The 17,038-nt window shown below is 49.2% G+C and overlaps 1 protein-coding gene across 1 annotated transcript; it reads right to left on the bottom strand.

Annotated features, from left to right (window-relative positions):
* Window positions 1–1,879: 1,879 nt before the first annotated feature.
* On the bottom strand, window positions 1,880–16,394 carry LOC135914033 (phosphate-regulating neutral endopeptidase PHEX-like). Its single transcript, XM_065446746.1, has 6 exons — window positions 16,267–16,394; window positions 9,238–9,309; window positions 8,049–8,138; window positions 7,320–7,589; window positions 5,497–5,741; window positions 1,880–4,458 (listed from the first exon to the last, which is right to left on the bottom strand). The coding sequence occupies exons 1-6, from the start codon at window positions 16,357–16,359 to the stop codon at window positions 2,766–2,768; spliced, it is 2,463 nt and encodes an 820-aa protein (XP_065302818.1). The 5' UTR covers window positions 16,360–16,394; the 3' UTR covers window positions 1,880–2,765.
* Window positions 16,395–17,038: the final 644 nt, after the last annotated feature.

Genomic DNA, 17,038 nt, shown 5'->3' on the forward strand with positions numbered 1-17,038 from the left:
TGTGGATAAAATTATAAATCGGTTCACGTCTTCTTCTTTGATGCTAGGGCTTCAAACAAGGCTGTATTCTTAACCTAACCTGTGCTGCGGCATATTTTCAGCTTGAGTCCACAGAGTAAATTTTTGTAAACATTTCAAATCGAGCGCAGAAATAAATTTAAAGATAAATTATTTTGTTCTTAATAAAGATCGCAAATGTTTATCTTAGCAGAAACTATATACTGACAAACTGAACAACCGCATCATACAAAAATCCAGGGAACTTTTTTTGCTCGCGCTAGAGGGAAACTGGCTGCAGAGGTTGGCAGCATGCACTGCTCAGAGGTAACCGTCTCCGGGGCGTAGATTTGAACATCACCTTCTGCTAAATGTTTAAATTGGGCTTCTACTCACAAGACCTGCTGTTGCGGGAAAGCCAGCTTTGCAGTCCCTTTGCAAATTTTATATACTACGTTTGTTGTCACAAGGAACGAAGGCACCACGGCCCCACAGCAGCTGACCCTGAGATTTCTCGGTGGTTCACCCTTGCATTCGCTATGCTCTAAAACTGCGCATCAGGTGAACTCCTGCCTTCACCCTCCGGAGCTTTGCAGCTCCTGGAGGTCAACCGGGCCACAGGAAATTGACAGGGCTGAGCAGTTCTCACACTCCGAGTGACTTCGTTTTCTCAACGAAGGTTTCGTGAGCGCAGGCTGTAATCTGCAGAAATGTCCCGACTGCTGTACTAAGCGCCACAGCTCCCGCTCCAGACACCGGAAGTGGCGGTTATGAGAAACTCGATAACCACAGTACGAAAAAGAAAGCGTGCCATGCGGCATCCGCTTTAACTGGTGACTATGTGCAACAGCTTGCATCCGTAATTTCAGCGTGGTCATTGTTCAGTGTGGTGCACTGACGGTGGATGTGCCGCAAATGCGTCATGTAACGCATGGTTGCTGCTTACACCAAAGCCACCTAGGTAGCACAAGACGTGTACACACTGCTTTATGATGCCATATGCTAATAAGGCCGATGGCCAGACAGTCGAACGTGCATGCTGCCGAGTAAGCTGTATAGGTGGCTTTGTTGCAATTCCGTTCACGAAAGAGAGAATGTAACGGGGGGGGGGGGGGGTATAGGTAAGGCGGTAATTAATTTATGGCTGCCGAAAGCAGCAGCGGGCGTTTATTAGATACCAGGGAACGGCGAGAGGAAATTATGCGTTATAAATAAGGCACACCATTGCGCCTTGACCGCTGCTGGGGAACGGATGAGTCCGATTTGAAGGCATAGCAGAGACTGACTAGTGCAGCCACATCTGAGAACATCGTGTGCTGATGGATTCATATTGTGAAGCTCCGGTCAACCTTAACGCACCAGAAACGCTCGTCTCGCATGTCTCTTTCTTATAGAACAACGAGCAAGGAACACGTTTACACCGATATGGAATGCGGTTAGCTATTTGCACAGAGAGGTCGCAAGCTGCTTACGCCAAAGCGGCTGGTCGCGTCTACGCGTATATGCGCCCACACTATCGCAGAGCTGTTCCATGTTATCCTACGGCGCGGTGCATAAAATATTTACTGAAGGCTTGCGCTTGGATCAAATGCGACACATTTCCAGTTTGCTTGCCAAATAGGATATAGCCGGCGTGAAAACCACTGTGTGTTATGCTGGACACAGTGACAGCCAAACGGGGTCCACGATACGCAAGACATAGGTGGACGGCGTTACACGTAATGTCATAAAAAGGGTTGGCTACTCCCAAACTGCCGGCACGTATGTGTACTCAGTCAGTACACCGGAAGGCACTACCGACGTGTCTGTGTATACGTTTAATATCCGAAGGCCCCTTAGTAAGGGCGGTACGTATGTTCGCTTGTGTCTGACTAGCTGGGTTCTCAACGTTCCCGAGTTCGGGACCATCAGTGAGCTCAACGAAAGCAGGCAACAGATTCATGTCGTCGCTAACTTTTATAATCTCAAGCGGGGCTTGTTCCCTAGGGTCAATACACAAAACTGGTCCTGTGCAGTTTCGCACCCACCGTACCATTGTCAAGCTTGAATAAAAAAAAAAATACGCACGTGGCTAAGAGAAATGCCTACGCATACAAATTCCGCGTAAGTTTTTCACTGACGCGTACGCAGGCACCGTTCCTGTCAGAGTTCGGAAATGTAGCAAGTGCGAAGGCACCCTGCAAACGTCAGGAGATGCTTGCTGCAGTGGCAAACTTGAACCGGACCACGACAAGGACACTGCAATGTCGAATCTCCCGTAGCAAGGTGGGAGCTGCTCCGAGAAGAGTTATTTCGGATATAACGAAGCGCTTCAAGGCAATGCCGGGTCGCTACGAACTGCGGTCTCTCGAAGTCGTCCCACGATTACATGCGTGATATTCGTGTATGTGCGTACGCAAAAGCGAAACGTCAGTACGGAGCGATCTGCATTTGACGGCCAGCACATGCCTGCATAACACACATTGTACGGAAGCGCGTCGAAGTGGAAGGTGAGAACAAACTTGAAAATTCACAGTAGCACAAACAGAAAGCACACCGTAATCTTTTTCGACACCATTTCGACAGCGCGCATACATCGAGGCAATAAATTACGAGAATACTAATCGAGAAAGAACTACACAGTGCGGAGTCGAGTTAAAAATCAAGTATCGCGGCTAGTTTGTTTGTCACAAGCGGAAGACATTGTTCAATTGTGTCATATGGTTCTGCGGACTCTCGTGCCGTGGTCGTCGGTCAGCGAACAAATTGCTTTTGCCCGGGAGTTTCGTTCAAATCACCGCGCAGTTCCTACCACTCCGCATCGCTGCACCATGCTCGCAGTGAAAGGCCTCCGCGAACTCTTGGACCACGGCGAGCGGGCCGTTGCACATGCGCCTGCCGTCGCGGCTGCCGCAGTGTACGATGCACCAGAATATCAGGAGCATCTGCGCGTCCGTCAGCGCCTCGTAGCCGTGTAGCCTGGTCGGTCTCCCGTTGCTGCTCGCATTGACCAGCGCCCTCAGCAGCGTCCGTACCGACGTCACCCCCTTGATGAGGTGCATTTGGTGTGGTGCGATATGGCTGAGGAGCACCTGCCTGTTGAAGAAACAAGCCAGCTTGTGGGTGAAGGTCAACTGGAGCCTGCTGTCGTACGTTCTCACGTTGTCCAGGATCACGGATGATAAAGCATACGCCACTTCGTTTCCGAGGATACCGTACTTCGCCGCTGCTATCGTGTCGACGCCGTAGAACGGCATTTCTAGGGCCACGGGAAGCAACATGAATCGCCCACGGTCATAGGTGGAGATGCGCCCGTTGACGGTGTCCACGAAGTGAACCGCACTCGTGTTACCTTTAACTGACCGCCTGTGCTCGGTGGCCAGACGTATGTTCTCGAAGACGTTCTCCCCCATGTCCGGAAAGTGCTGGTCCATATCGCCTAACGTGTCGGCCTCGTTCACCTTCACCATTTCCAGAGACTGCTCCAGCCATTCGTCCTCGAGCACGTTCTTCGGCACCACGCTGGCCCACGTGGAGTCGGCCAGTCGCTCTCGAAAATTCGCCTGCACGGCGGACTCCACGCTCAGGACGTCGGCGAGCACGTCCTCGGTCACCTCGTGTCGGAGATGTTCCACGACCAGTGCGACGCCGACGTATCTATGCGCGACGTCCGCGCAGAAGAGCATGTGGCCTCTACCTGCCCACGTGTCGCCCATGAAGTAAAGCGCGGTCAGCTGCCGACTCGCGAGCAGCGAGAGCGCTTGCGCGACGGCCCAGCCGACGTAGTAAGCCATGGCACTCTCGCTCTGGGACGTCACCAGCCTGAAGAAGTGCTCGAAGAATTCGTAGGTCTCGATGGTGAAAGTGAACGGGCCGAGTTCGGAAGTGTTGAACGCGGCCCCGAGCAGCTTTTCCCACTCGCTCGCGGTGACGACATCGAATGACAAGCTGGCCGCGGTCGCCGAGGTGATATTCTCCAGTGGGTTAGAGTACGGAACAGAGAGCGCGGCGGTCAGGTTGGGCACTATTTTCTTCTCGAACTCCGTCAGCTCGTCGTAGGAGGGCGTCTCGGCAGCGTCTTGTTGGAATGCGGCCACCATAGCGTCGTAGTACTGTTTGTAGGGGCTCTGTTTGGCTTCGCTTTCAAGCATCAGTTGTCTCTGTCGCAGCAGCGACGCATAGAACGACGACGGCCGCACGGTCATGTGTCCTCGGCGTGTCGCTACGAACTCCAGCACACTGGCCCAACTCCAGCCGGCCGACATCGAGAGGAATATGGGTAGAAGACGCGATGCGTTGCTGAGCCGGGGCCAGTGGACCCCGAAGCTGAGCAGCAGATCTCGCGCCTCGGTCGCTTGGCTCGCGTTGTGAATGTAGACGCGCGCGCAGGACTGGTACAGCCCGGCGGCTTTTTCCACGACCGTCTGCCCTTTCGGCGGCACGCTTAGATGGAGTGCTCTCGTTGCCACCTTGGTCATGAACCTGCAGTACGGAGTGCTCGCAATGTCACACATTGAGCCAGGCTGCGAAGACGAAATGCACGCAGCAATTCAGATAGAATCCTCAATATCTGCTGTCAGCCACTCTGCGCGAAGGTTTGCACACCCTACCCGATTATAATTTAGCGCATTGCTGTGTCTGAGCTGGGTACAATAAGCAAGCAGCGTGTGTTCTCTGTGCTCCCTCTAATGGCGCGCAGACCGTGTTTGTTGCATTGTTAAGGAGACAGGACTGCATCAGTTTTCAGCTTCTGTATATTCGAGGTTGTTTTCAGACAAAATGTGAAGTTTTTATGAGGTTAACCCGTTGCTATCACAAACTTCCTGGCTTGGATCGATCTATACGGCTCCATTCTGGCAGCGGTCCTTGAGTCGAGTTCTGAACGAAGAATAATCTTTCATATGTATGGAGTATGCGCTGCACATAAATATCAGAATTGTTTCCCTTTGTGACGTTCTGCTACAGTCGAGAAAAAATTTCCTTTCATGAACTCCATACAATCGACCCCCGTTAATTCGACGTGTCGCTTAATTTGAACGCACCGGAAAGTCCTGGCGAGAAACCATATGAAAGGAAACCTCGTTCATAGCTTCGACGCGAAAGCGTGCCCCTTTAGTAATTTCGACTCCCGCCGGGACGCCATCATTCTCGTAGCTATCACTAAAAACGTGAAAAAAAATTCTTAACGTGGAAGCATTGGGTAGTTGGTTATTGACATTCAACCGGAATAACCGCTAAAGCCACGGACACAGGTGCTCGTGGAAACCGATAAGTTGCGGTGACTAACAATTGATCTAATATTGTGATGGACGAAATTTTAAATACTCTAGAATTAACGCATCGTCAAAGGCGTAAAAAAATTCTGGTACGCTAGTTATTTTTTTTCTACAGGTATGCTACTTGCGGCTCATTTAACACTTCTTGGCACTCCGCATGGCCTTCGAGATTCGGCTAAGCGCGGCGGGCGGACGCACCGTGGCCCGATCTCGGAGGCCACGTGCCCCGCGGCCGCGCACTCACTGCTGTTGAACGGTGGCGGCGAGTGGGCCGTCCCTGGCGGCGTCCCACCGCGAACAGACGTGTCCGTAGAAGTCTCGGCACGGAGGCACCGACGCGTTGAGGCACTCGGCGAGCAGGGCGCGATGGCGGTCGCAGGCGGCGGTCACGCAGCGCCGCCCCGCTGAGCCGATCGTGGTCACCGAGGCCAGGAACGCGGCCCCGATCAGCGCGGTCATCACTATCGTGATGGTCGAGAGCAGCGCCAGCTGATAGCAGAATGCGGCACGTTAACTTGCCCGCGGTGTTAAGAACGAACGCTGCAGTTTCGCTTTCGTGTTGCGTGCTATAAGTGCCGTTATACGGATAGTCATATAAGCTGTGCAAATAACCATTTAGTGTGCTTGAAGGCGTCTATCTCCTCAGTAGCAGATGGGACAAACCGTGTTTTATTACCATCTGTAACACTATCCGGCGGCAGTGCCCGTAGCACACTTAAGCCATTTTATATGTGGCAGCTAACACGGTTGAAGTTACGCAAGTTTACGTACCGGGTGTTTCAGCGAACGCTTTCACAAATAAAAAAAAAAGATAGGAAAATGCCTGTGGCACATATCACAATTCTAATCCATGAGCTTGTGTACTCGAAGAGACGGACATTAGTTGCACAAAAATTGAAATGCATAACTGACTGAATAACAAAATTCACTAATTAAGTGTTTGCTATTTACCTTATGGCACATATATTGCATTTTACAAATTCTAGGCGGCGAGTTCGCAAGGCTGATCAACTTGGAATGATTTCTCGGGATATGACACTAGTTTCGAGATATTAATTCCCGAACTTTGCGGAGAAATTCAATGGCGTTCAACTTACTTTAGGGCTTCAATGCACAAGACGACGTTTTCTTAAGAAAGTAAGTGAAACGACAGCGAATTTTCGCCGCAAGTTTGACGGCGAATATCTCGTAAATGGTGTCATCCACACAATTCTTTTCAAGTGGCCATGCCTTGCAATCTCACCCGCTAAAATTTATAAATTGCAATATGTGACATCAGGTAATCCATTAAAAAATTAATCAGTGCATTTTTGTTCGTCTGTTACGCATTTCTTTTTTTTGTGCTCGTAATGTCCGGCTTTTCGAGTAGACCAACTCGTGGACTAGAATTGTGCGATCTGCCAGAGGCAATATTTAAATTTTTTTGAAAGTGTTCGCTGAAACACTTGGTGCGGTCATGAGAGCCCGTGCGGTGCGCTCTGTAGTGGTTCATGAAGTGCGACGCTTCTACCGAGTAAGTACTTCATATATTACAACTATACAGCGTGTAGAAATGGGGTTACATCAAATTACGTAGTATTTGGTCTCTTTCGTGCTTCCGGTATGCGACGTATACTGTATATGTCCTGATCGCGAGCACGAGCTAAGCGCTGCTGTGGCCACCGATCGAAGCAACCGTCACCCCGATCGTTCGGGGTAAATATGATGAGATGTGGACGCCTTGCGTGTGATAAACGTCAATATTTTGCGACATAGAATTATGAGACAAAGTTACCTTGGGTTACATGACGCAAATGTATATCATTCTTTTATATGTCATCCACCATTTCTTCCTTCTTCCTTCTTTTTGGTAGTGAATGCGAGGAGTTGGAGATGTCTTTCTATGGCCTTCGTAACGTTACCTTCGTGAGTTATCGCGGCCCGAAATGGGTTCCGTGGATGGGCGCACCCGTTTTCTTCGCTAAATATGACATCGCGTGGCGTTAAATGAACGCGACGCCACTCCGAAAATGCTTCGGAAATGCGCCTGATGCGGCTGGTCCTAACGGTGTGTACGGTGCCCGAGACCTGCAAGTGACCCATGTCCAGGGGGGAGGAGCCGGCTGGCAAGGGCACCCATGGACCTGCAGGTAGACCCGACGAGTTCTCGACCGGCAAGGGCGTCGGTGCGCGGTTCAAATCGTCGGGCGGTTGTGGCTGCTGCCGTTCCTGCTGGCGTTCCTGCTGCTTTTCCTGCCGCTGTTCCTGCTGGTTCTCGGGCTCGGGGTGCCGGTGGCGCTTTGATCGTTGGTGGTGGCCGTGGCGCTCGCTGTGGCTCTTGTCTGCGGCTCCCTTGGTCTGCGCCGGTCGCGGAGAGAGAAGGAAAAAGAATGCACAACATTCAAATGTGAGGCGCTTAAGCATTCTCTGTTTGGCGATGTTGACATTCTTGATTGAAGTGTTGATGATGTATAACGTTTAGGAATCGCTGCGCCTTACCAGACCTTGCTGTCGGGCTACGCACCGATGTTTATGTAGATGTCGCGGTAGCGACGGCACCCTACGGGCTTGCCAATCTAGCTATCGAGTGTCTTACTGAACACCCCACATGGCACCCAGACTACGTCCAGACTATTGCTTGCGTAACGTTTTCAACGTCCCAGGTATTGGGACAGTAAACTATTCCCCACCCTTGTGAGCTGGGCACCGTCCTCGCTGGATGAAGTGTTCGCGAGCTGTGACAGATTCAGCTATGATACTCCTAATGACACTGCCAGATTGAATGGATTGTCATAATTCAACTTAGGCGCAGCTTACCTGCAATGCCTCCTCCTGTGGTTGTATCCTGGACGTCAGTGGGCCCGCAGTAAGGACTCCCGTGTCGGCCTCTCTAACGTTGCCACTCTCCTGGAAGGTGATTGTTACTGTGCTTTACGAAGCGCACTCCTTTCGAGTCAATACGTGACGTGTCTTCGAGACACCGAAGGGCTTAAAAGACACAGACCGGGAGCAGCAGGAGAGCATTCCTAGAGCATTCCTTGATTCATCTCTCTCGAACTTCTTGCGACGGGCCGCAGCGTCCGAGTTGCTGCCGGCCCGTAATGACTCTAAGACTGTTAATTGACTCTCACTGTAAATAAATAAACCTCCCAAGTTTTTCATCCCGAAGTCCTCCTCAACTCCTACAGTGCCCGCTACCAGACTGTCTCTGCGCCGTGCTCGGTTAGTTCCAAACATGTAATGCTGTAAATGTCAGAGTTTACGCAGATATTGTTTGCAAAGTGTCTAAAGTGTTATTGGACTGTTATTGGAAAGAGTTATTTACTTCTAAAAAAACCCTCTATAGCCATTCAAGTGTCTTGATATTGTAGAGTAGGGGTGCGCGAAAAGTACTTTTTTTAGACTAAATGAAAGACGAATAGTGCCAGACACGAATCGAATATTAAATATATTTCAAATAAACAATGATCGTTTTCTCCATTAACATAAAACAATGTTCATGTCCTAGTATTCATAACGCTAACAAGTTTTACATAACATTGAACGTTATGAAGCGCTGTTTTCTAAGTGGAGAGTTCGTAACAAACGGGTAGCCTGTTCGAATACACGACATTCTTCGGAGAGTGCGAATAATCAGGCTTACACGAATAAGTCTGGCTCCCCGAGGGCTCTAAGCGTGCGTGCTCCGCGGTAAGTAACTTACCGCGTTTTATGCCTGCTGAATTTTGGCCGTCAGTACGAAATTGATCTCTCGTGCTTTAATTTTTTTTTTCATCGAGCCCACTAGAGGATTTAAAATATTCTAAAGCTATTTAAAAATAGTCGTACTTGTGGATTCCATTTGTTGTTTGATTATTAGATTCCTGAATCGAGAATTTCGAGTATAGTCGGACACGCCTGTTCTGCAGTGGGAAAGGAAATAGAGTGTTTGGAATAGTAAATACATAAGTCAAAGCGCAGGTGAAGAAACATCTCAAACTCTATTTTCTCAAGGTAGGGTTCTCACCAATGACGGATATGCCTGTGTAGATAGGGTGGCGACACCGGTCGACAGGGCGACACTTGGGTCGGTTGTTTGCTGCGCAAAAATAAATAAATAAATAAATAAATAAATAAATAAATAAATAAATAAATAAATAAATAAATAAATAAATAAATAAATAAATAAATTAACAGACATGCGTGGCTCTGCTATCGCAAAAGCTAGAGACCAGTGGAGCTGGGGGAAAGCCAGCAAAGTAGTGCCAAACCGCACACAAGACACACGAGCGCCGGCAACGCGTCCCTAAGGCGTCCGCGTCTACTACGGCGTCCGCGATTCTCGTGGCCAACGCTGTAGTAGACGCCGCGGTTGTCTCCGCTCTGTACGGAGCGGTGGGCGAGGAGGACATCGAGCCCCCCTAGCAGCCGCCGGAGCAGAACGCCCATTCTTCCTCGCCTAATGGATGGATGGATGATATGCGCATCCCCTTTGGAACTAGGTGGTGGGTAACCCCTCTGCCCCGCGCGCCACAGGAGAGGGCACGTATCTGGGCGGCGTTCCTCGCTTGGGTGCGCGCCGCTTCTTCTCCCCGCCAGGTTGCACCCATTCTCGCTGCGTTGCTATGCTGCGCGATGTTATATTTAAACTCTGCTTGCCCTCTCTCTCAGCTGTCTCCACCAGCTCGGCGAAGCTGTGCACGTCAAGAAAAACTCAGCGAGCTTCTAACAGCTCCACTGTAACGAACGAATGAACGAACGAACCAACGAACGAATGAGCGAGCGAGAGAGAGAGAGAGAGAGAGAGAGAGAGAGAGACCTGTGGGGTCCACGCTAATCCAACACCATATTTTACTCGCGCTCTTCGTGGAGGCATGTCAATATTACCACGGCTATCATCCGTGAATTCGTGAGCCAATAAACTTGACATAAACACAGCTGTCGCTTCAGATCTGCGGACACATTTAGCAAGCTCCGTGTCTCAGACAACGAATAACCTCCTCCTGCTCACCCGCCGTGGTGGCATAGTGACTTTGATGCTACTAAGCCCGAGAGCGCGCTATCAAATCCCGGTCATGGCGGCCGCATTTCGATGCGGGCGAAATGCAAAAACACCCGTGTACCATGCGTTGGGCGTACGTTAAAGAATCCCAGATGGTCAAAATTTATCCCCCCCCCCCGCCTAACCGGTACGGCGCGCCTCATAATTATATCGCGGTTTTGGCGCGTAAAACTGCAGAATTAATCCTCCTCCTCCATTTCTTCCCTCTCCTCTCTTTATTCTATTCTTTCTTCACTTACTATCGATTTAGTTTCGAAAAAGCAGTGCTGAAAACGCAGCAACTGCGGCTCGAGTGCCTTCCTGCTTTGCCGTTTGACGTGTAGCAGCGTCGTGGCATCTTGGAGCACCGTACAACTCGTAAGCTCAGAAACAGGCCTCTGAGATCTTTGTTGCGGAGCAACACGAGTTCGGATGCAATGACTGCTGCTACAGCAATGCCAATTTAATTATAGTAATATTAAATAATAATAATTATACGTTTATTTGACCATCATGCCATACATGATGATGCAGGGAGACCTATATGTAAAAGCTGTCTTTCAACAGCTTGACAGAGCAACGGCCCCCCTTTTGGCAGCAGCATACGAAGCGATGTAAAAGAATGTACACAGAAAAGAAGCAGTACTCGCGGTGATCACACTGCACTACAGAAACATATAAACATGTTACATAAAAGCTGCATCTGGCACATATAAAAAAAAGAACAATAAAACCATACACACATGGCGAAAGAAATAAAGGATTCTGATAATTTACGTAATGCAGTGACATGGCAAATACACTTTAAGAGAAAACAAAGGAATAATGTCAAATTACACCATAATTCCGCAAAGCGATTGGTCTTTCGTTCCATAAAGAAATAACCGAGAAAAGTGTAAGAAAGAAAGTAGTCTAGGAGTTTCTGAAATGTGACACAATGGGGTGTTATAGCGTGCCTCAATAGGTCATTAAGAAGTCGTGGAAGCCGATGTTCTAATGTTTGTAGGCCACGTGTTCGAAATGTTTTAATTTCTCACATGTCCTTATTTCTTGTTCTCTAGCCTTGCTCGCGCCTTTTCAGGCCTGAAATATTATGAATAAAACATGTTTTATTGAGATATTCCTGTTTAAGTGTTCGACTTAGGCGATGGTCATCGATTTTTGTTACTGGAATATTTTTTCAAATTTATTTTTCTTGTGTGATGTAACCTTGCTAACTTAACAATGCACATTGCTTTTTTTGTAATGCAAGTAATTTGTTCAGATTTTCCTGTGTTGTAGTCCCCCAGATAAGGCTACAATAGTTAAGGAGAGTATGCAATAAAGAGCGATAAACTAACAACATAATACAAGACGGTAAGATTTCACGGTTGCGTTAGAATACACCAATTATTTGCGACAACTTAGGAGGAATGTGGCCTACATATTCGTCCCTGGAAATCTGCCGTTTAAGCACAACACCCACGGTTTTGCACTGTGGTACTATCTCCAGCGGACGAGATCCAAAGTATGTTTGTTTTGTCAAAGTAACTTGCTTATTCTTGGCCCAAAAAATAACTACTTTTCTTTTGTTCTCACTAATTTGCAATGCATTTTTTGTGTCCATTTGTCTAGGTGTTTGAGCATGCAGTTTGCTGTGTCATTGGCATTTGCACCAGCTAAGAATATGCTCGTATCGTCTGCGTATATAATAAGTTTTGCGAGGGAAATACGTTGACGGTGTTGTTAATTTGAGAGGCACCTTACGGGCTGCGGGATTATCCTCGCCGAAGAACGCTCATTTTTCTGGCGATAGACCTTGCGAGTGGAGGAGAGCACAAGATGGGAGCCGCCTCTCCCTCAAAGCGATACGCCAGCGTTTACATGCAGCTCCCGAGTCGACTTACCCGGCCTTGAACTAACCTCTCCTGCTGCATCAGTGCGATGCGCCTTCCTATGAATGCGACGCGCTAGAAATGCGACGTGACGCCCCAGTTGTCGCATTCATGTAAATGCCGCCAGTGCCCCACACGGCACATCGCATCGTTGCTGGACAGCCGGTTACATTTGTCTTAACACTGCGGCGTTTTAATGTGGTTTTGCGTCTATACATGTTGCGTCAGTTGGGCGCATGGAAAACTTCAAGGTGTTTATTTTTGAGAAACAGCAAAAACGCGCCGTACCGTAGCTTGAGTTTCATTTTCTTTTTTCCAGTTTGTCCGCAACATTAGCCATGTCTACCTGTAGCGATGAGACCCCAAATGAGCTGCGCTTTCTGACGGTGCCTTTCCCCTCTTTCGCGATCCTCCCATGTATGCAAACTGCCACGAGCGAAGAGTGGCAACCTTGTTATCTACCTGTGTTTTGACGGCGTTGCCTTAACCGATAATATGTCTCTTCTTCCTGCCTCGTTTCTACCGTTCCATATACCTTTTCTCTGAGCTGTTGTGCGTGAGTACAAAGATAAATGCAGGTAGCTTCTGAAATGCTTTTGCGTGAAGAGGTGGTGGGGCTCACGCGTAATTACTGTCGTCCAGAGCGCATTGTGTTGATGGCCAGATAGTTGCATAGGGCATTGGGGCAACGACCGGGGTTCTCTAGGGGGCATTGGCGACAGTGGTTAACGCCCAGGGAGCTCTCGTTGAACATGCCCCATAGAGCAATCTTCCGCGCCCTTTCCATGTATGTTAATGCGATAGCGTTAAGGAGCCCGTTTCGCAGAAAATCTGGTGTCGGTGTCGGACGTCGTTCCGGCGAAATGTTTTTCGAACAACCCATACCCATGTCCTCCATGTGACGCAAGGAAATTACTAAACGAATTGAATTTCTCAACCTAAGATACGTGGAAAAACCGTAAACTATGACTTACACCTTACAGACATGATAGCTGTCGTATTGTAATTTGACTGTACGAGAAAACTTAATTTGTGTTACGCGAAAACTCAAAGAAACCCCTTTTCCAGCGTTTCCATCATTCACACAACAGCCGCGCGGATGTCTCGGGGGCCACGGAGTGGCGCGCCCGGTTCCTTGCAATACCTCCAGCTGGCGCTCGCCTCCTTCGCATCGCGGCTCACGCAAGAGGCCGCGTTTCTACCAGAAAGCCCGCCTTCGTGCATATCGGTCGTGGACAGCGTTTCTCGGGAAACATTACGGTTACATACGCTCTAGTGGCCGGGAAGTGTGAAAAGCAGTCGGAGATCTTTGAATGTTATCGCGTTCCACTCTTAAAGGCGAAGCTTAAGCGCCCTCCAAATTTTTTATACACGTTCTCAATCAACCCCCGATGCGGCGTACCAGACAGTAGCAGAAGCAGCAGTGGAAAAGTCGAAGGAATAATCAAGGAAAGCTTCGCTTAAAGAAAGGAAAACCAGCGAAACGCATCTCACGATGATTGCCGACGGAGGCGTTTAGCATTGAATCAATAGAGTGACACAACGCATTGCCACCGTCGAAAAGAGTTTGTATGAGGCGTGTACTGCAGTGGGATTCCTCTTTCGCGTTTGCCTGAAAACACTTAGCGCCATCTGCCGTCGCCGCCGCGAAGTCTGCCCGTGGCACGGAGCAAGACACATTTAGGAGTGGAAACTCCGCTGTTTGCGGCGACCAGAAAAGGTCACAAGCGCGCGGAGCCGTTATCGTGCTGGCGGCCCCTGGCGGGCTGGAAAGAAATTGTTGATAGCGCGCCAGAGTGGCCGGAGCCGCCTGCCTGGGCGCTGCATTTTGTTTTTTCGTTGCGGCTTCTACGGCACGCCGCATGGCGCCGCCACTGTATACGGCTCGGTTGGCGCATACAACAATTGTGACCTTATCTGGTCGCCCGCGCTCGCTCGCGCTGACGGCAGTTTCACCTCCTAGATGTCTTACTCCGTGGCCCGTGGTCTCCGAAATGCATGGCGCGCCGGTGCGCGCGAACGCCGAGAAACTAGTCATGCGGCAACAGGGCTCCTCTGTCGCGCTTATTTCTGAGCACGCTGCGCCATCTAATGGCGCTGCTGAGAAGTCCGCACGTGGCCTCCGAGACGAGAAACATGGTGTGCCGGTGCCTACGAACGCTGATAATTGTTCCCTAGCTTGCCGCACGCTCAGTGGCACATACTCCGTGACACAAGTTGGCGAGAGGTTCATTAAAAAGTGGCACGTACCCAGTACATTCATTTCAAAGCTCGCTCAAGCGTTGGCTTGAAAGTCGTTCATTGAAAAGGGGCACATAAACAGTGCAATTGCGGTGCAGCCTATTAATGCATCGGGTTGGCTTCCTTAAGGAACCTTTGCGACATGGGTTCGATGCTTCTCAGCATACGAGAAATTTAAAGGATTTGTTCGTCATTGTACGGTGGCACATTCCCAATGGCAGATACCTAGTTACTTAAGTTGGCGTCAAAGACGTTCACTGAAGAGCGGCGCACACGTGCTGGTACATACCCAGTGACCCAAGGCGGCATTGAAGAGGTTCATTGGAGTACATACTCAGCACTCCAAGCCGGCGTCACAAAGTTTCTTCGAACAGGGGTACCTACCTAGTTCCATATCTACAGTAACCCCTGTCCGCATGAAAGAGGTTCGTTGGAGAGCGGCACGTATGTATACAATGCTACACACTCAGTGACCCAAGTTGGTCGGATGGTTGGTTTCAAACACTGTTCCTTCAGCACAGCAGTCCCATGCGGTACCCATTCGACTACGGACTACCCAGTGACCCACGTAGGCAGGAAGTGGTTAGATATAAACATGCATGCAGACATAGCTCCTGAAAAGTGCGTGAAGTACCTTAAGAACGCTAAAACAATGAAAAAAAAACTTGCAGACCCAAAGCAATGTTGTAACTTCAATGACGCGATGCTTGTTTGCGCTAGCGAGGTAGCATCTGTATAGTGGATGACGCGAGCACAGCATCGTCGTCGCCTGTAGCTGTTGTCGATGTCAAGAAGTCGAAATCAATGTATGATGCTTGTCGAGGGAAGAATGTTGATGAGGTGCGTATACACAGAGCACCACGACACATACATGAGCATACATACGATATTAGGCTTCCATACCGCTCGTGCCACAGTAGGAAGTACCTATTATGATTCGCATTCTGATTGTCCAAAAGTGGTCTCACGCCCTGTGGCGAATACTCAGTGGCACATACTCAGTGACCCAAGTTGTCTAGTGGTCAAGACAGCAGCGAGTAGCAAGCACCCACAAAGTAAGGGGATAGGGGGAAGAAGGCAAAGAAAGCTTTGCTTAAAAAAAAAAAGACTGGCAATGCAGATACAAGTGCCACGTGCTGCCAGCTTAACCCATCGTCCATCGTTGTTTCCTTACAGGGAAAAAATGGGAAAGTAGCCGCCATTTAGTGCAGCACTGCGATGAAAAGATAGAAGCCTATCATTCCGAGCAACTTTCACTTCTATTAGGCCACCTTTGATTTGGACTAGGAAAAAAATAGAAAAAAAAAGACTACGTGCCCTTCCTATCGCGGATCGGCCCGGCTTGCACTATCTTCGGGATCGGCGCACGTATGGGGAGTGCTTAACGCCAGCTGCGTCAACTCGGCCGCGGGTCGGCCCGGTGTTGCACTATCTTCGGGATCGGCCCACGTAATGACGTTTTGTTCTATGGGGCCGCCTCAATCGCGACCCGTACTCGACGGCACGAACGCATGAGGCGTCTGACGCGGTCGCCGGAGGAGAAGGCGCGAGTTTTGTGTCGACACAGGGGCACGATCCTGGGGGAACTAGCCTTTAACATCTTTGCTGTAAAACATAGCTATTTTAAGAGGTTCCTAGCTTCTGAGCTTGCTCCCATTTTTATAGTAACGAAAAAGTTACAAACCAACCGAAACGTGAAAAATAATGCTTGGTGGTCCCTTCTGCCTTCTCGTTTCGAACGAAACTCGAATAAACTCCGCTTTGATCAACATGCGAGGCCGCAAAGCGACAGCGGGCAACGGGATCAAGAGAACCATGTAGACTTTTCCACTCACTCTCTCGAGTCGATGTGAAAGAAAAAAGGGTAACATACTCAAAGAAAGAAAGCGGAACCACTTACAGGGGCTCCACGAGACTTCGTCGAAGATTTTCTCCTGGTGTGCTTCAGTCTTCTTTGGTGCGTGTGTTTGCTCTTGACAGCGTCGTCATCCATCGTGGCAGCTTCCTTATGCTGTCTTCTTCTTCTACCTCAACTCCAAAGAATGCGACGCGTTCTCATAAAGATGATGTTGATGTGGATGATGGTTCTCCACTATACCACGTACTGATTTCGTAGGGTGTGCCATGAAGGTGGGGGTAAGGTCAATATAAGACAGCGAATGCTTTATGGAGTGAAACAAAAATGCAAAGAAAGTAATAAGATCACAAAGAGCAAAAATAACGCGTGATTGAGAAGTCAGACTAAATCAGAAAGAAAAGACGAAATTAGAGATAAAGGGCAGCTTTAACAAAGAATTTGGAGAATAACGTTTGGCTGTAGATTAGCGCAAGAGAAAAAAAAGAACCCTGGAAAGATAGTGATGGCATCCGGAGCTACAACATGCACTGAGTTGTACAAGAAATGGACTCGTAAAATTCTGCCTTATCAAAGTGCGGTCCGGCTCGATACTGAGGCCAACCATGGCCTTTGAGTGAAGAGAGCGAGGGACTGCTATGCCCTTTCCCACATTTTGCTGACTCACTGCACGAACCTTTAGGACAGACCGACATACCTCGCAGAACTATAGTATAGTCGCACAGGCCGCCGAGATGGGCTGTGATAAACTGGGTAGTTTCCTTTTTCTTTTCTCGACCAGGCAGAGCAAATCGACGCATACTGGTGACAGCTGTGC

This window comes from Dermacentor albipictus, chromosome 4 (genome assembly GCF_038994185.2).
Source record: "Dermacentor albipictus isolate Rhodes 1998 colony chromosome 4, USDA_Dalb.pri_finalv2, whole genome shotgun sequence".
Classification (NCBI taxonomy): Eukaryota; Metazoa; Arthropoda; class Arachnida; order Ixodida; family Ixodidae; genus Dermacentor; species Dermacentor albipictus.

Coding starts and splice junctions, on each gene's coding strand:
- LOC135914033 (XM_065446746.1), bottom strand. CDS start 16,359: ATGGATGACGACGCTGTCAAGAGCAAACACACGCACCAAAGAAGACTG. Junction 8,139..9,237: donor CACAGGCATATCCGTCATTG/GTGAGAACCCTA, acceptor ATCACCTTCCAG/GAGAGTGGCAACGTTAGAGA. Junction 4,459..5,496: donor GCCGCCACCGTTCAACAGCA/GTGAGTGCGCGG, acceptor TCCGTACTGCAG/GTTCATGACCAAGGTGGCAA.